This window comes from Anomaloglossus baeobatrachus, chromosome 1, assembly GCF_048569485.1.
Source record: "Anomaloglossus baeobatrachus isolate aAnoBae1 chromosome 1, aAnoBae1.hap1, whole genome shotgun sequence".
NCBI classification, from domain to species: domain Eukaryota; kingdom Metazoa; phylum Chordata; class Amphibia; order Anura; family Aromobatidae; genus Anomaloglossus; species Anomaloglossus baeobatrachus.
In genome coordinates this window covers 124,156,799-124,173,586 of record NC_134353.1, presented here as the reverse complement: position 1 = coordinate 124,173,586, position 16,788 = coordinate 124,156,799, and the positions used below count along the sequence as shown (strand labels likewise).

General features: G+C 45.6%; 1 protein-coding gene across 1 annotated transcript in view; it reads right to left on the bottom strand.

Moving 5' to 3' along the window:
• The window catches only part of GABRB1 (gamma-aminobutyric acid type A receptor subunit beta1), an 841,994-nt gene that overhangs the window by 16,311 nt on the left and 808,895 nt on the right, over nt 1–16,788 (bottom strand). The window contains exons 6-8 of the mRNA XM_075347011.1: nt 15,806–15,943; nt 14,934–15,086; nt 11,092–11,342 (exon numbers count right to left, since the gene is read on the bottom strand). Of these exons, the coding sequence (XP_075203126.1) occupies nt 11,092–11,342; nt 14,934–15,086; nt 15,806–15,943 (542 nt within the window). The remainder of the gene's footprint in view (nt 1–11,091; nt 11,343–14,933; nt 15,087–15,805; nt 15,944–16,788) is intronic.

Here is a 16,788-nt window from a genome sequence, read left to right as displayed (position 1 = left end):
TGTCGGCTACGACCGGCACCTTCAGTAATGAGGGACCCCGCTGTGACATGGCCTCCTCTGCCTCCTGGCAGCTACATCCCCGCCGTGCCTCCGGTGCATCTTTGCTGACGGGCTCAGCCTTTGGCTTCTTCCATAGAAGCGGTTCAGGGTGGTCATGAGCTTCTGCTGCAGGTCGGTCCGCCGGGGCGGATTGGCAGGGTACCGCTACCGGTGGTGGTGGTAGCGGGCCTAGTGGTGGGGCAGCAGCAGCTAACGCGGGTAGCGGGAGAGGCAGCAGGGTGAACGGGTGTAGGCCGGGCCCCTCAGCCGCAGCGGCCGATCCCTCGGGAATACAGGGACGTGGGTCTCTTACCCGTTCCTCCAAATTTTCCTCCACCTCGCATCTCCACATAGCAGCCACCACTTCCACCATGTCGGCCTCCCACTCCTCCAGGAGGAGCTGCATGCGGACCTGCAGACGGCTGCTTAGCTGGGCGGTCCGGACTTCCACCCATGCCGCCATGCCGGGCGCGGGGACCACGGTGTTGTTGGTCGGACTCAGCATCTTTAGCAGTGGCCTCTTCCAGGAACCAATAAATGGCCGCAAGGTCCTGGCGTCCCTGCTTCCACAGCCGCGCTCACATGCGGCCAGCCGCCATCGCGTCCCCCTTAGCTCTTTCCGGCCCCTCCTCTCTCAGGGCGGGGTTTTGGCCTTCACGCCTCTACTGCTCGAGAAGACGCTCGAGCGGGAACTTTTCGCGCCAAAGATGGCGGCTTCTGAAATTTTTCTGCCGGATACCTCCGGCGGTAACAAGGCGCATCTCTACCAGACGGCAGAGCGGTAAGATCCTGTTCGTGACGCCAAGTTGTCGCGGGCGGGGAGGAGGGTGTCAGCACACTACGCTCACCCCCTTCTGCTCGGGTCCGGCGGCTGCTGCTCAGTGGTGGCTCGAGCGGTGGGCCGGATCCCGGGGGTTTCTCGAGCGGCACTCCTCGCCCGTGAGTGAAAGGGGGTTGTTGGGTGTGGGGATGATTATTGTCCGTGACTCCACCCACGGTTGTGGTGATTTCACCACCGCTGCTCTATACGGGGCTCCCGGGGATGGTGATGCGGAGCAGCCAGGTGTTGTGTTGCCCCTCCGTGGGTAGGGGTTGGTGACCCCGGGGCCCGGTGATGGTTTGTGAGGTGCAGGGCCTGGTGGGCGCAGGGACGCGTGGGCAGCGCTGTGCCTTGCGGCACTGTGGTACTCACTCAGCCTGAGACGTGACGCAGTTTTTACGGTAAACCAAACGGCTGGATAGACGGTCCCACGGACGGCTGCACTTGCTCTCCCGGTAGGTGACGGTGATGTCCCTTTTCCTTGCACCTTGATGTACTTGTTGGTTGCGATGGGTCCCCACCGGTAACCCGCTCCCCGGCTTCAAGCTGGACCGGGGGAGCTCTACTCTTTGCCCGCAGGCGCTGGCCCTAAGAAACGGGTGCCTTGGCGGTGGCGGTGTCTCTTCTACTCTCGCTGGGCTGTTGCCTTCAATCGGGACTTTGTTGTTGGGGGATCTACGTCCTCTTCACTGACGGATTTGGCAAATTTGGCGACTCCTAGCCTTGCCGGGGTCCGAGAGGCCCCTGCCCTGGTGCTGACTGTCCTTCGGAACACTGCTCCAGACCGCCGGGCACACAGCCAACGGGGTCCTTCCAGGAACTTCCAAACGGTCCCCCTCCAGACAGTCACCGCCGTTGCTGACCTTGCTGACCTGGTCCTACACAAAGCTGGACCCTTCAGGCTTTCCTTCTTTCTTGTCACCTCACTTGCTTTCCTCCTTTTCCACTTTTCTACTTTCACTTTCACTTACTTAGCTCATCTTAGCTCCTCACTCCTGCTCCTCCCTGAGCTGTCTCTGTTGTTTTCTCAAGCTCGTCCCTGAGCTGACTGCCTGGTTTCTCCCGCCTCCAGAGCTGTGACCTCCTTGGTGGGCGGAGCCAACCGCCTGGCCCACCCCCTGGTGTGAATCATCAGCCTCTGGAGGAAGGCAACAAGGATTTCTGGTTAGCTGTGTTGTTCCTACCTGGGATGTAAGGTGTGGTGGTGTGTGACCTGTGTCTCCTGGCTTGCCCAGGGCGACACATATACACTAGCATAGATAAAGGGATCTTCAGAAAAAGGATTTCTAAATATATTTTATTATATGCTAATGAGTGAAGGGACTAGTCCCCTGGGCATTAGTTCCCCTGGCTAGTCGGCTCCATTAGCATGCGAGTGCACTCCTGTGGGTGTGCTTATCATGCTAATGAATGTGCAGCGTCACAGGATGATCTCACTCACCTCTCCGCTACCATCGCCGCCTGACACTGGAGTTTGGCTCAGTACGCATGACCCCGGAGTTTCAGTCATGTGCACTATGAAGCCGGGTGTACGTGTCACGGCTTCAAACTCATGTAGTGCGCATAACTGGAAGTCCATTCAAGATTGTTGAAGAAAAAAAAAGAAAAAAAAAAGTCTGATGTCATTTCCTTCTTCAATATGTTCTTCATTCTCCACTAGTGTATGCAGGAGAGCAGGCAGCTGCAGAACTACAAGGCTCAGCATGCTCCATCCAGGACTGTATGCTGGAGGGAGAGGCAGGGCGAGCAGAACTACAAGGCTCAACATACTCCATCCAATAGTGTATGCAGGAGAGCAGACAGCAGCTGCAGAACTACAAGGCTCAGCATCCTCCATCCAGGACTGTATGCAGGAGTGATTTGCCCCCCCCCAAAAATGACATGGGCTTCGCCATATTTTTGCATGCAAGCCAGGTACAGCAGGCAGGTACGGGCTGCCCCCAACCCCCAGCTGCCTATTTGTACCCGGCTGGGAACCAAAAATATAGGGAAGCCCTTTTTTTTTTTTAATTATTTCATGAATTTCAAGAAAATGGCGCTTTCATAGAAGTGCCATTTTCTGGCGCTGTATGCAACTCTTCCAGCTGCCCTGGTGACGGGTGGCTCGCTGGGTAATAATGGGGTTAGGGCTAGCTGTATATTATCAGCTAGCCCTAAGCCCGAAATTCATGGTGTCACGCCAATATTAGACATGGCCACCATGAATTTCTAGTAAAGATAAAAAACACACAACACACAGAAAAATATTTTTATTAGAAATAAAACACAACACAATTACTGACTCCATCTTTATTGAAATAAAGAACCCCCCTCCGCAGTAATCCTGGGTCAAGGGTCCTGCGCCGTCCAATCCGGATCCAATATCATCTGATCGGTTTGCTGGAAGGCATAGCGATCAGATGATGTGTCAGGATCAAGGATGTGAATCACATGACACAGCAGCTGATTGTATAAATGCCATTTATACAATCAGCTGAAGCATCAGTGCAAAAAAAACCAAAAAAAACCTTATGTGCTGATTACCGGACGCTCCTGGAGTGGAGTCTGATCCCATCCGATCGCTGCAGGAGCTGCCGGTAATCAGTGATGAAGTCATCTAACGGCATCAGCTGATAGGTGAAGCCGGCCGGGCGCCGGCGTCACCGTGAGGCTTACGATCAGCTGACGCGTCAGGTGACCACATCAGGTGATCCATCGCCAGGTCCTGCAGCCATCGGATGTGCCTGGGGACACTGCACAGAGCCGGAGCGGTGGTACCGGGAGAAGAGCTGGGAGCGGACATGGCACCGGGAGTTTGCAGACAGGTGAGTATGACATTTTTTTTCCTGCTGTTCACTTTTGATTTCACAGCTGCTTCCACCTCCCGCTCGTCCATGGCGCCGTCCTGACATGCACAGGATGAGAGGTGGACGCAGCAGTGGCGGTAACGGGAGGATTCACGCTTCTGTGTTTACTGACAGAACGAATCCTCTTCCTGTACATGTCACTTTACTACCCACCCCTTGCGTTTATAGCTGCGTTTTTGGTCATAGAAACGCACTAAAACGCAGCTATATTTGCAATTTGCATTTTTCATTGCATTTTTGAACATCTCATTGAACGCAATGGGTGGAAAATGCAGTGCAAAAATAATTGACATGCTGCGTTTTTGTGTGCAGCACAAAAACACAGCTAAAAAAAACGCTGTGTGCAGACAGCAAAAATGAAAACTCATAGACTTTGCTGGGGAAGCAATGTCACAGCGTTTTCTGAACAAAAACGCACCCGAAAAACACGCAAAAACGCCGTGAAAATAGCACTGTGTGAGCTTACCCTTTAAGTGCCCTGTTATCTTTGTGTAAATATAGTGATAGCAGTGTAAACTCCTGAGCAAACCACTGATAAATGAGTGTGTTACAGCAGAACTTGTAGTTATACTAAAGGTACCGTCACACATAACGAGATCGCTAGCGAGATCGCAGCTGAGTCACGGTTTCTGTGACGCAATAGCGATCCCGTTAGCGACCTTGTTATGTGTGACACCTACCAGCGATTAGGCCCCTGCTTTGAGATCTCTGGTCGTTGCTGAATGGTCCAGGCCATTTTCATCAAAGGCAATGTCCTGCTGGGCAGGACACATCGCTGTGTTTGACACTGTGTGACAGGGTCACAGTAACTGCTGAGATCACTATACAGGTCGCAACTGCGACCTGTATTGTTCTGCATCGTTGGTAAGGTCTGACTGTGTGACATCTCACCTGTGACCTCCCAGCGACTTACTAGCGATCCCTATCAGGTTGCATCGTTTTCGGGATCGCTGGTAAGTCGTTGTGTGTGACTGGGCCTTAAGGCTATGTGCCCATGCTGCGTTTCTTTGACACTGCGTTTTTCTGCGTTTTTGGCCGCTAAAAACGCACAAAAACGCACCCGCGGCAAAAACGCATGCGTTTTTACTGCGATTTTGTGCGTTTTTGGCTGCGTTTTTGATCTCTGCGTTTTTTGCGTTTTTCCAATGCATTGCATGGGGGGAAAACGCAGAAAAACGCCGGAAAGAATTGACATATGTCCATTTTTTTTTAAGGCTATGTACACACAGTGCGTTTTTAGGGTGCTTTTTTGGCCTCAAAACTGCATGACTTTGCTTCCCCAGCAAAGTCTATGACTTTTCATTTTTGCTGTCCGCACACAACTTTTTTTTAGGCCTCTGCCACACTCACGTGAATTTCACGCACGTGCCGAGAGACACGTATTTTCCCTGCGTGTTGCGTGCAGGTAAGTACGTGTCTCTGGTACGTGCGTGACACGTGTGTTCTACGTGTGCTATCCGCGATAGCACACGTAGAATCAGTTATTATTATACTCACCTGGTCCTCCCTGCTGTCCGCGCTGCTGTCCGTGGTGCTGATCCTCGGGCTCCAGCCCTCCCGTCTCCCCGCTGCTGCTGCTGCCAGGCAGTGAAGTGAATATTCTATGAGATTAATGAGCGGCGGTCGGCAGCAAGAGGCAGCAGCGGCAGAGACAGGAGGGCTGGAGAAGGTGAGTTAATGTTTTTTATTTTTTTCCCTGACATGTGTGTTTACTCCGGCGCGTGTCACACGGGACCGCATCCACACTACACCCGTGTGGTACGGGTGCGGGCCGTGTAACACCCGTGCTGCCGGAGAAAACACTGACATGTCAGCGCTTTGAAAATCGCACACACGTACAAACGCACACGGACACACGTTCCGTGTGGTTTTACGTGTGTGTGCCTGCTACCATAGGGTAGCATTGCTGTACATGTCTCCGTGCCGCCGGTACGTGTAAAAAATGCCAAACACGTGCCGGAGGCACGGATGTGTGGCAGAGGCCTTAAGCTGCGTTTTTGAGCTTAAAAAAAAAATGGACATGTCAATTCTTTCCTGCGCTTTTCTGCGTTTTCCCCCTATGAAATGCATTGGAAAAACGCAAAAAAAACGCAGAGATCAAAAACGCAGCAAAACGCAGCCAAAAACGCACAAAAACGCAGCGTGTGCACATAGCCTTAGCTAAAAAACGCAGCTTAAAAAAAAAGTTGTGTGCGGACAGCAAAAATGAAAACTCATAGACTTTGCTGGGGAAGCAGAGTCATGCAGTTTTGAGGCCAAAAACGCACCCGAAAAACGAGCAAAAACGCTGTGAAAAACGCACTAGGCGTTTTTTCGCGGCATTTTGTGCATTTTTCGGGTGCGTTTTTGTTCAGAAAACTGCACGACTTTGCTTCACCAGCAAAGTCTATGAGTTTTTAATTTTTGCTGTCTGCACACAGCGTTATTTTTAGCTGCATATTTGTGGTGCCTACAAAAACGCAGCATGTCAATTATTCCTGCGTTTTTGACCCATTGAGTTCAATGAGATGTTCAAAAACGCAATGAAAAACGCAAATTGCAAATATAGCTGCGTTTCTATGACTAAAAATGCAGCTATAAACGCAAGGGGTGGGTAGTTCAGTGACGTGTACAGGAAGAGGATTCCTTCTGTTGGTAAACACAGAAGCGTGAATCCACCAGGTACCGCCACCACTGCTTCCTTCTCCTGTCCGGCGCCATGTCCGGACGGGAGGTGGAAGCAGCTGCGAAATAAAAAATGAACAGTGAAGAAAAAAAAATATCTCATCCTCACCTGTCTGCAGACTCCCGGTACATGTCCGCTCCCAGCTCCTCTTCCCAGTACCACCACCCCTGCTCCGGCTGTGTGCAGACTCCCGGGACACGTCTGATCGCTGCAGGACATGCCGGTGATCAGCTGATGCGGTAAGGCCGGCTTTTTACCACCCGGCCGACTTAAACTATCAGCTGATGCCGTCAGGTGACCGCATCACTGATTACCGCCAGGTCCTGCAGCGATGGGACGGGAGCCTGCACAGACGTGTGTATTTATTTTGTTTCTACTGATGCATCAGCTGATTATATAAACGCCGTTTATACAATCAGCTGATGTGTCATGTGATTCACATCCTTGAACCTGACATATCATCTGATCGCTTTGCCTTCCAGCAAACCGATCAGATGATATTGGATCTGGATTACACAGCGCGGGACCCTTGACCCAGGATACTGTGGAGGGGGGTTCTTTATTTTAATAAAGATGGAGTCACTAATTGTGTTGTGTTTTATTTGTAATAAAAATATTTTTCTCTGTGTATTTTTTTTTTATATCTTTACTAAAAATTCATGGTGGCCATGTCTAATATTGGCGTGACACCATGAATTTCGGGCTTAGGGCCAGTTGATAATACACAGCTAGCCCTAACCCCATTATTACCCAGTGAGTCACCCGGCATCAAGGCTGCTGGAAGAGTTGGAACACAGTGCCAGAAGATGGCGCTTCTATGAAAGTGCCATTTTCTAGGGTGGCTGCGGACTGCAATTCACAGCGGGGGTTCCCAGAAAGCATGGGCACCCTGCACTGCAGATTCCAATCCCCAGCTGCCTAGTTGTACCTGGCTGGACACAAAAATTGGGCGACGTCATTTTTTTTTTTTAATTATTTCCTGAAATTCATTAAAATAATTGAAAAAAAAAGGGCTTCCCTATATTTTTGGTTCCCAGCCAAGTACAAATAAGCAGCTGGGGGTTGGGGCAGTCGTACCTGCCTGCTGTACCTGGCATACAAAAATATGGCAAAGCCAACGTCGTTTTTTTTACGTTTTTGAGCAAAAAACTCCTGCATACAGTCCTGGATGGAGGATGCTAAGCCTTGTAGTTCTGCAGCTGCTGTCAGCTCTCCTGCATACACTAGTGGATTGAGTATGCTGAGCCTTGTAGTTCTGCTCCCCCTGCCTCTCCCTCCAGCATACAATACTGGATGGAGCATACTGAGTCTTGTAGTTCTACAGCTGCTGTCTGCTTTCCTGCATACACTAGTGGAGAATGAAGGAGAACAGATTGATGAAGGAAATGACATCAGATCTTTTTTTTTTTTTCTTCATCAATCTTTAATGGCATTGTTCACCGATAAAAAAACACATAAAAACGCAGCAAAATGCATCCAAAACCGCACCAAATCGCGGTAAAAACGCATGTGTTTATGTGTATTTTTTAGCGGCCATAAACGCAGCATTTTTGATGCCACAAAAAAATGCCTAGTGTGCACACAGCCTAAGGCTATGTGCGCACAGTGTGTTTTTCGCGGCGCTTTTGCGCGTTTTTTGGGTGCGTTTTTGAGCTCAAAACTGCATGACTTTGCTTCCCCAGCAAAGTCTATGAGTTTTCAACTGTTTTTTTAAGCTGCGTTTTTGAGCTTAAAAAAAAAATGGACATGTCAATTCTTTCCTGCGTTTGGCTAGGTTCACACACTGCGTCTTTTTGACGCTGCGTTTTTGTGCGTTTTTGGCCGCTAAAAACGCACAAAAACGCACCTGTGTCGAAAAAATCGCGGAAAAAACGCATGCGTTTTTTTGCCGCGGGTGCGTTTTTGTGCGTTTTTAGCGGCCAAAAACGCACAAAAACGCAGCGTCAAAAAAACGCAGTGTGTGAACTTAGCCTAAGGGGGTTTAGGTCAGGCGAGTTTGCTGGCCAATCAAGCACAGTGCTACTGTGGTTATTAATCCAGGTATTGGTACGTTTGATGCAAAAATGTTGTTGGCAGAGGGAAGCATGAAGTGCTCTAAAATTTCCTGGTAGACAACTGTGCTGACTTTGGTCTTGATAAAACACAGTGGACCTACACCACAGATGACATGGCTCCCCAATCCATCACTGATGGTGGAAACTTCACACTAGTCCTCAAGCAGCTTGGATTGTGGCCTCTCCACTCTTCCTCCAAATTCTGGGACCTTGATTTCCAAATGAAATGCAAAATTTTCTTTCATCAGAAAACACCACCTTGGACCACAGAGCAATAGTCCAGTTCTTTTTCTCCTTGGCCCAGGTAAGACGCTTCTGGCGTTGTCGTTGGTTATGAGTGGCTTGACACAAGGAATGCAACAGTTGTAGCTCATGTACTGGATACATTTGTGTGTGGTGACTCTTGAAACATTGCCTCCAGCAGCAGTCCACTCCTTGTGAATCTCCCCTAAATTTTTGAATGGCTTTTTCTTAACAATCCTATCAAGGCTGCGGTTATCCCGGTTGCTTGTACACCTTTTTCTGCCACTCTTTTTCCTTCAACTCAACTTTCCATTATTATACTTGGATACAGCACTCTGTGAACAGCCAGCTTCTTTAGCAATAATCTTTTGCGGCTTACCCTGCTTGGGAAAGTGTGTCAGTGACTGCCTTCTAGACATCTGTCGGCAGCAGTCTTTCCCATGATTGTATAGCTTACTGAACCAGACTTAAGACCACTTTACACGCTTCGATATTGTTACCGATATCGCTAGCGTGCATACCCGCCCCCATCGTTGTGCGTCACGGGCAAATCGGAGTCGTCACACGTACTTACCTGCTTAGCAACGTCGCTGTGACAGGCAAACCGTCTCCTTTCTAAGGGGGCGGTTCGTTCGGCGTCACAATGGCGTCACTAAGCGACCGCCCAATAAAAGCGGAGGGGCGGAGATGAGCGGGACATAACATCCCGCCCACCTCCTTCCTTCCTCATTGCCAGTGGCCGCAGGTAAGGAAATGTTCCTCGTTCCTGCGGTGTCACACATAGCGATGTGTGCTGCCCCAGGAACGACGGACAACATTGTACCTGCAGCAGCAACGATAATTGGGAATAGGGGAGCATGTCAACGATTAGCGATTTTACACGTGTTTGCGACAATTTTTGATCGCACGTAGGTGTCACACGCAACAACATCGCTAAAGCGGCCGGATGTGCGTCACAAATTCCGTGACCCTAACGAGATCACTTGAGCGATGTCGTAGTGTGTAAAGCGGCCCTTAGGGACCATTTTATATGCTTAGGAAGCCTTTGCAGGTGTTTTGTGGTAATTATTCCAATTTTGTGAGATAATGACTTTTGGGTTTTCATTGGCTGTAAGCCATAATCATCAACATTAACAGAAATAAACACTTGAAATAGATCACTCTGTGTGTAATGACTCTATATAATATATGCGTTTCCTTTTTTGTGTTGAATAACTGAAATAAATGAACTTTTTAATGATATTCTAATTTATTGAGATGCACCTGTAGTTCTCTAGAACTAAGTGAAAGGATTCTCAAAGGCAAAACATTGGCTTCATTGCTGTGTTTGGATTTTCTGCTTTTTTACTGTTAGCAGTGGAGGATAAAAACTCTTACATAAGTACACAATTGTATAATAGAACATCTGCATATAAACTTATTGGGATACCATGATAAAAATAAAAAAGGGAACAGACAATCACACAATTTCTTGATTTCTAGTGCATCATATTTAGAAGAAGTTTCCTTCTGGTAAGACAGCCATGTAGACCAATTTCATGCAGTGTATGGCATATGGTTTGAGCACTAACAGACTGACCCCCACCCCTTTAACCTCTGCAGCAATGCTGGCAGACCTGATACATCTATTTTGAGAAGGCAATCTCTGGATATGACACTGAACATGTACACTCAACTTCTTTGGGCGACCATGGTGTGGCCGGTTCTGAGTGGAACCTGTCTTTTAAAACACTGTATGGTATTGGCAAACGTGCTGCAGTTTCTGGCCTAAGCAATCTTCTTACAGCCTAGGACATTTTTATGTAGAGCAACTATTCTTTTTTTCAGATCCTCAAAATTCTTTCTCATGAGATGCTGATCACTTCCGCTGCTGATGTATTGTGGGGGTAGCATTCTTTTGACCCATATGGCTCATCTCGGCAGACTTTAACTGGCTGGGCTAGAAGACGTTCTCTAGGCATGGGGCCCCATTTTTGGAGTCAATCAGTCTGTACTGTATATGCAAGGTGTCCTCATGTATATCAGTGCTGTGGATTGGACAAGTCACAGGCTCTGTTTATAAACCAATGGACCTATTCATGGATCAAATCTGACTGGGTGTTGGTGGCCTGATATTCAAGCTGTTGAATCTGGCACAGACCAAGGCTCATGCCACTAAACACCTGCACTCCTTCCACATGGACTGAACACTACTCAGACAACACAGGATGAGGGAAGCAAACAATGGTAAGACTTCATTGGTTCACCAACAGGCAAAATCATATTGTACATTCCCAGTCTTTGAGTTTAGCTCATGAAAAATGGGAGCAAGAACAAGTGTTGCATTTAGATTTTTGTTCAGTGTATATACTGTATGTACACATATTCTTACTCTCCTATTCATAGAGAACCACAAACCACATTAATTTAAACGTTTCCTAGTACCTGAACTTTGTTCATTTCCAGTTTGTTTTTTTCATTAGTTGCTTTCTCTGCTTTCTCTGCTGCTTTCTTCTGGAGTTGAGGGCCTTTTCCAAAGAAGATGTAGTTCACAAAGGCGTATTCCAGCAATGCCAAGAATACAAATACAAAACATCCCATCAAATAGATGTCGATAGCTTTGACATAAGGGATCTTTGGTAGGGTCTCTCTGAGATGGGTACTGATAGTTGTCATTGTCAGCACAGTGGTTATTCCTAGAAGACAAATTTTATAATGTGTAATAAATTCATATATTTCTCTACGTAATGTACTAATTTAAAGCCCTTTATCCCCCTGTGTTTTCCTAAATTTGCAAAATTTGTAATATGTTTTTTCCTCTCAGCTATCATGCATATGTAAATTCATATGTGTTATATCGGAACTTTGTGAAACATTTAAAGTGGACATGCAAACTCTCCTAGCTTATTTGTTTTATTTATTGTTTTATTACATTTAACTATTTTTTTCTTTGCTTATAACATAGTTATTCTCTATTGTTCCTCCCCAGTACATGAATTAATAGATTGACTACAAGGCATTAATTACTAGTAACCTTGTACATTAGGTGTGTCCTGGCACACTCAAATCAACATTGTGGGGGACAGCCATAATTTATTTATATTTTTCCAGAAAGGAAAACAAAGGCGTTGTAAAACACATATGTCTAGTGATATAAGCGCAATCATTGGTATTTCACAGGGTTATACTAGCTGTATGTATAAGTAGTAAATGCAAAGTGCAGTTATTTCTTTGATCAAGGTGGAATCCATCACTGGCAAATTTAAATATGAAATATAATTATCATACATGTATTGAAAAGTGATACAATCATTCACTGATACATTTCGAGTTATGGAAACTCTAACTACAAAGACTCTTACTGATGAAAACAAGTAGGAGGAAAAGTTCATGTGACGCGAAACATCAGATTTTCTAATTTGCCGTGCTGGTTTCCACTTTTATGAAATAAATGATGGCTGAGTTTGCTTGGAGTCCTACCAGCCTGATCAATGCACTTGATTATAGAATATTATAGAATATTAGAGTTGGAAGGGACCTCCTGGGTCATCTAGTCCAACCCCCTGCTCAAAGCGGGATTCACTAAATCATCCCAGACAGATGTCCGTCCAACCTCTTTTTAACCCCTTCAGCCACCGGGCACTTTCCGTTTTTGCGTTTTTGTTTTTTGCTCCTTTTCTTCCGAGAGCCGTAACTTTTTTATTATTCCGTCAATCTTGCCATATGAGGGCTTATTTTTTGCGGGACGAGTTGTACTTTTAAATGAAACCATAGGTTTTACCATATATTGTACTGGAAAACAGCAAAAAAATTCCAAGTGTGGAAAAACTGCAAAAAAAGTGTGATCGCACAATAGTTTTTGGGATGTTTTATTCACCGTGTTCACTATATGATAAAACTGATGTATCTATGTGATGCCTCAGGTCGGTGCGAGTTTGTAGACACCAAACATGAATAGGTTACTTGTATCTAAGGGGTTAAAAAAATTCACAAGTTTGTCCAATAAAAGTGGCGCACGTTTTGCGCCATTTTCCGAAACACGTAGCGTTCTTATTTTTTGGGATCTATGGCTCAGTGATGGCTTATTTTTTGCGTCTCAAGCTGACGTTTATAATGGTAACATTTTTGCGCAGATGCTACGTTTTGATCGCCTGTTATTGCATTTTGCGTAAAACTTGCGGCGACCAAAAAAACGTAATTTTGGCGTTTGGAATTTTTTTGCCACTACGCCGTTTACCAATCAGATAAATTGATTTTATATTTTGATAGATGGGGCATTTTTGAACGCGGCGATACCAAATATGTGTATATTTATTTATTTTGTAATCCTTTAATTTTCAATGGGGGGAGAGGGGGGTGATTTGAACTTTTAGTTTTTTTTTTTTATTTTTTAAAACTTTTTTTTTTTACTTTTTTTTTTATTTTACTAGTCCCCCTAGGGGGCTATAGAGATCAGCAATCCGATCGCTATTATCTATCTGCTGATCACAGCAATACAGCTGTAAACAGCAGATTCAGTCACTTTGTTTTTCCCTCTGCTCTCGGCCGAGGGAAAACGAAAGTGAAACCTCGTAGCTGCAGGCGTCATCACATGACCCTGTGCTATGATGGCAACCACCGATAGTCACGTGATAGCACACGCGGCTGAAAACAGCTGATATGTGTGCCGATCCACGCCGCCTGCCCGCGGCAGGGGGCGGGGCTTAGCGGGACACGATCCTCGATGGATAGATCCGTCCAAGGTCATGAAGGGGTTAAAGACTTCCACTGAAGGAGAACTCACCACCTCTCGTGGCAGCCAGTTCCACTCATTGATCACCCTCACTGTTAAAAATTTTTTCCTAATATCTAATCTGTGTCTCCTCCCCATCAGTTTCATACCATTGGTTCTAGTTGTTCCTTGTGAAAATGAGAATAAAACTGATCCCTCTACATCGTGACAGACTTTAAGATATTTGTAGACAGCTATTATTTTAAAGGTATTAACAAATACTGTGTCTGGTCAAGGGTGATGCACAACAGACTAGGTAAGTTGTATTCTGAATTATTTCTCACGGTAGATAGAATGATCCAAAATCGTGATGGGAACCTGTCAAACAAGACAAGGAATCTCCTTTGCAACCCAAACTTTGCCAAAGGCTTCCCTGTTATTAAAGGATTAAATTTTAGCCTGTCACTGACACAAGACATATGGCTTGTTTTCTAGATCACAGAATGGTAGAGTTGGAAGGGACCTCAAGGGCCATTGAGTCCAACCCCCTGAGAGTGCAGGTTTTCTTAAATTATCCCAGCTATATGTTTATCTAGTTTCCGCTTGAAGATTTCTATGGATGGAGAGCTCACTGCGTCCCATGGTCTCCTGTTCCACTCTCTGACTGCACTCACTGTCAGAAAGTTTTTCCTAATGTCTAATCTGAATCTCTTTCCTTTTAGTTTCATCCCACTGCTTCTTGTACTTCTTGTGCTAATGAGAATAGGGTGTTTCCCTCTGCTCTGTGACTTCCTTTCAGAAATTTGTTGACCACTATTAAGTCTCCTCTCAGCCTTCTCTTTTTCAAACTAAACATTCCTAGTTCTTTTAGCCATTCTTCATATGACATGGTTTGCAGACCTACCATTTTGGTTGGTCTTCTCTAGACTTGCTTCCCACTCCCCATACACATGCATTCTTAGTTGAGTGAGAGTTGATGTCTTTTGAATGGGAGATGGAATAACATCTGGAAACCTCTAGTGACTGTGTATCTCCACTATGAACATAACGATTGGAAATGTTCGAATCCAACAGCTCAATCATTCTATTTCCCAATATCTCAGGGTAAAGTTTGAGCATCACTATTCAACATTAGTCTCGCCACAATCACAGGTTGGGCTGACATTAATCTAATGTGTATAGCTACCTTACGGCTGGAGTTGCTTGAGAGTGACTCTCACGAGTCTCGCATCGCATCACCTGGCATGTCCGCACACTCTCCGGGTACGAGCGTCTTAGCTGCATAGAAATACATGCAGTCAACTAGCTCCTGTCAGGAGAGTGTGCAACTGTGTTGGGTAATGCGATGCCAGACTCATGCAAGTCATTCGTAAGTGTGACTCCGGCCTAATAGTGAGAAACTGAATATATTATTTGTAAGACAACATTCCAGGCTGTATGCAAATATACCACATAAAGTGACAATTTCACATCACATCTGTCGTCTTTATCGCATTTGTGTTGTTTTTTGCCTATAGAAATATATAATAAAGATAATAATATGACCTTGCTTCATTTTAAATGCATAGAAAATTACCTAAAGCAACTCTTGCAGCTGATGCATCATAGTTGATCCAGAAAGATACCCAGGACAGAATAGTAATCAGTGTAGAAGGCATGTATGTCTGCAGAATGAAGTAGCCGATGTTTCTTTTAAGACGAAAACTCAATGACAATCTAGGATAAGAACCTGAAAATAATAATAACAAATCAGAGTAGCGGCCAGAATCTATGCAGCCTTAACGCAAAGTAAATAATTACATCCCCCCCAAAAGCAGCAAAGGATGCACAGTAGCACCATATAACAGGTCTTCTGTCAGATGAAGGACGAACAATCTGTGTTAAGTGCTTCTGTGTTCTTCTTCTAAACCAGGGGTCCCCAACCTATGGCTCAGGAGCACATGTGGCTCTAGGGCCAGTGATGTGTGGCTCATGGCTGTATTCCAGTTTGGTGTATAAACACCTTTGAAATAGCAAACAGCTATGAAGAGGAGGTCTCAAGAGGGTGACTTTTGTGAGTAGCCCTACATAAAGGAGCAGATATGAATAGGGGTAAGGTGGGAATCCCTGGATGTTGGTATACTGCCTCGGTGTGATTTCTGTGGAAAAGCTTTTCAAGTGATTTTACCAGTAATGGGGGCTCTGGGTGTCACTACTGTGAGTGGGGCATGAGCTGGATATGGCTCGTGAACCTCGCCCAGGGCTGAATATGGCTTGCAACCATCTTATAAAACTGGATGTGGCTCCCAAGGTCAGAAAGGTTGAGGACCTCTGTTCTACAGAAAGAAACACATCTAATGTTGGTTTACTCAACCTCCGGATGCTGCCACTATAACTACTCCCATGTAACACATATGTATTAGGGACTTAATAGAGCCCAGTAGTACTTCCAATGTGGTGAATTCTTACCAGTGGAGAAGACAACTTTCTTTGAAACCATTTTGTAATCAACTATTGAAAATTGAGGCAGCTCAATCTTTTCCACCCCTGTGATTGCTTTATCTCCACCATTCCAATAGAACTCTATGTCATCTGTTGTATAACCATCTGTAAAAAAAAAATAAAAAGTAAGAAGTATTAATAAAAAAAATAATTCTAATATATACAATCCACAGCTTCAGATATTCATTCTGAATATTAGAGGATGTAATTGCAGTATAAAAAATGTACATAGAAAACAAATAGACACGGCTCAGAAATGTTTGCATCGTACTCGAGCGGTTTCTGTCATGTGTGGTGATGTATGATGACACTTTGCACTACCAGGTTGAGGGAGACAGAAGTGCTCTGCAAGCTGTGGATGGCAATCTGTAACAATGGAGGCACAGATGGTCCTCTTGCATTTCTCTGTCCTCTCTGCCTCATACCTTCCTTTGGGTGTAGCAGAACATACCATTTGTGCACTTGGAGCCACATGATAAATAAATGCCTTCTGTTGCTTGACTATTTATTTGTTGATATAGGCAGTCATTTCCTTCTGCTTAAACTAGGGTTTTCTGCATTGCCCATAACAATTAGATTTGCGGACAGCATGGTCTAAGTGCTGATGATGTCCAGCTCACTAGTAGCAGAAGGTCCCTATCGTCATCTTTCCTTTATTGATATTGCTCCAGATTGTATGGGACTCTCTTTAAGATAGTTTGTTATTGGCCTAAATTAACTTGTACAATGACTTCTGGATGAAAAGTTTTATCATTTTATTTGGTTTATAATAAAAAGAGCAGGCTGTATCCCTGGACAGAATCATTCACACTGGCCAACAATCGTTCCTGAACATCAACATGGTGCTATAAGCCATGAATGAGTAAAGCGCTCATTGTTATTTATTTATTATTATGCATTGCTTATATTGCTTCATCATATTCCAGAGCTTCTTACAGAGATTGTCATCA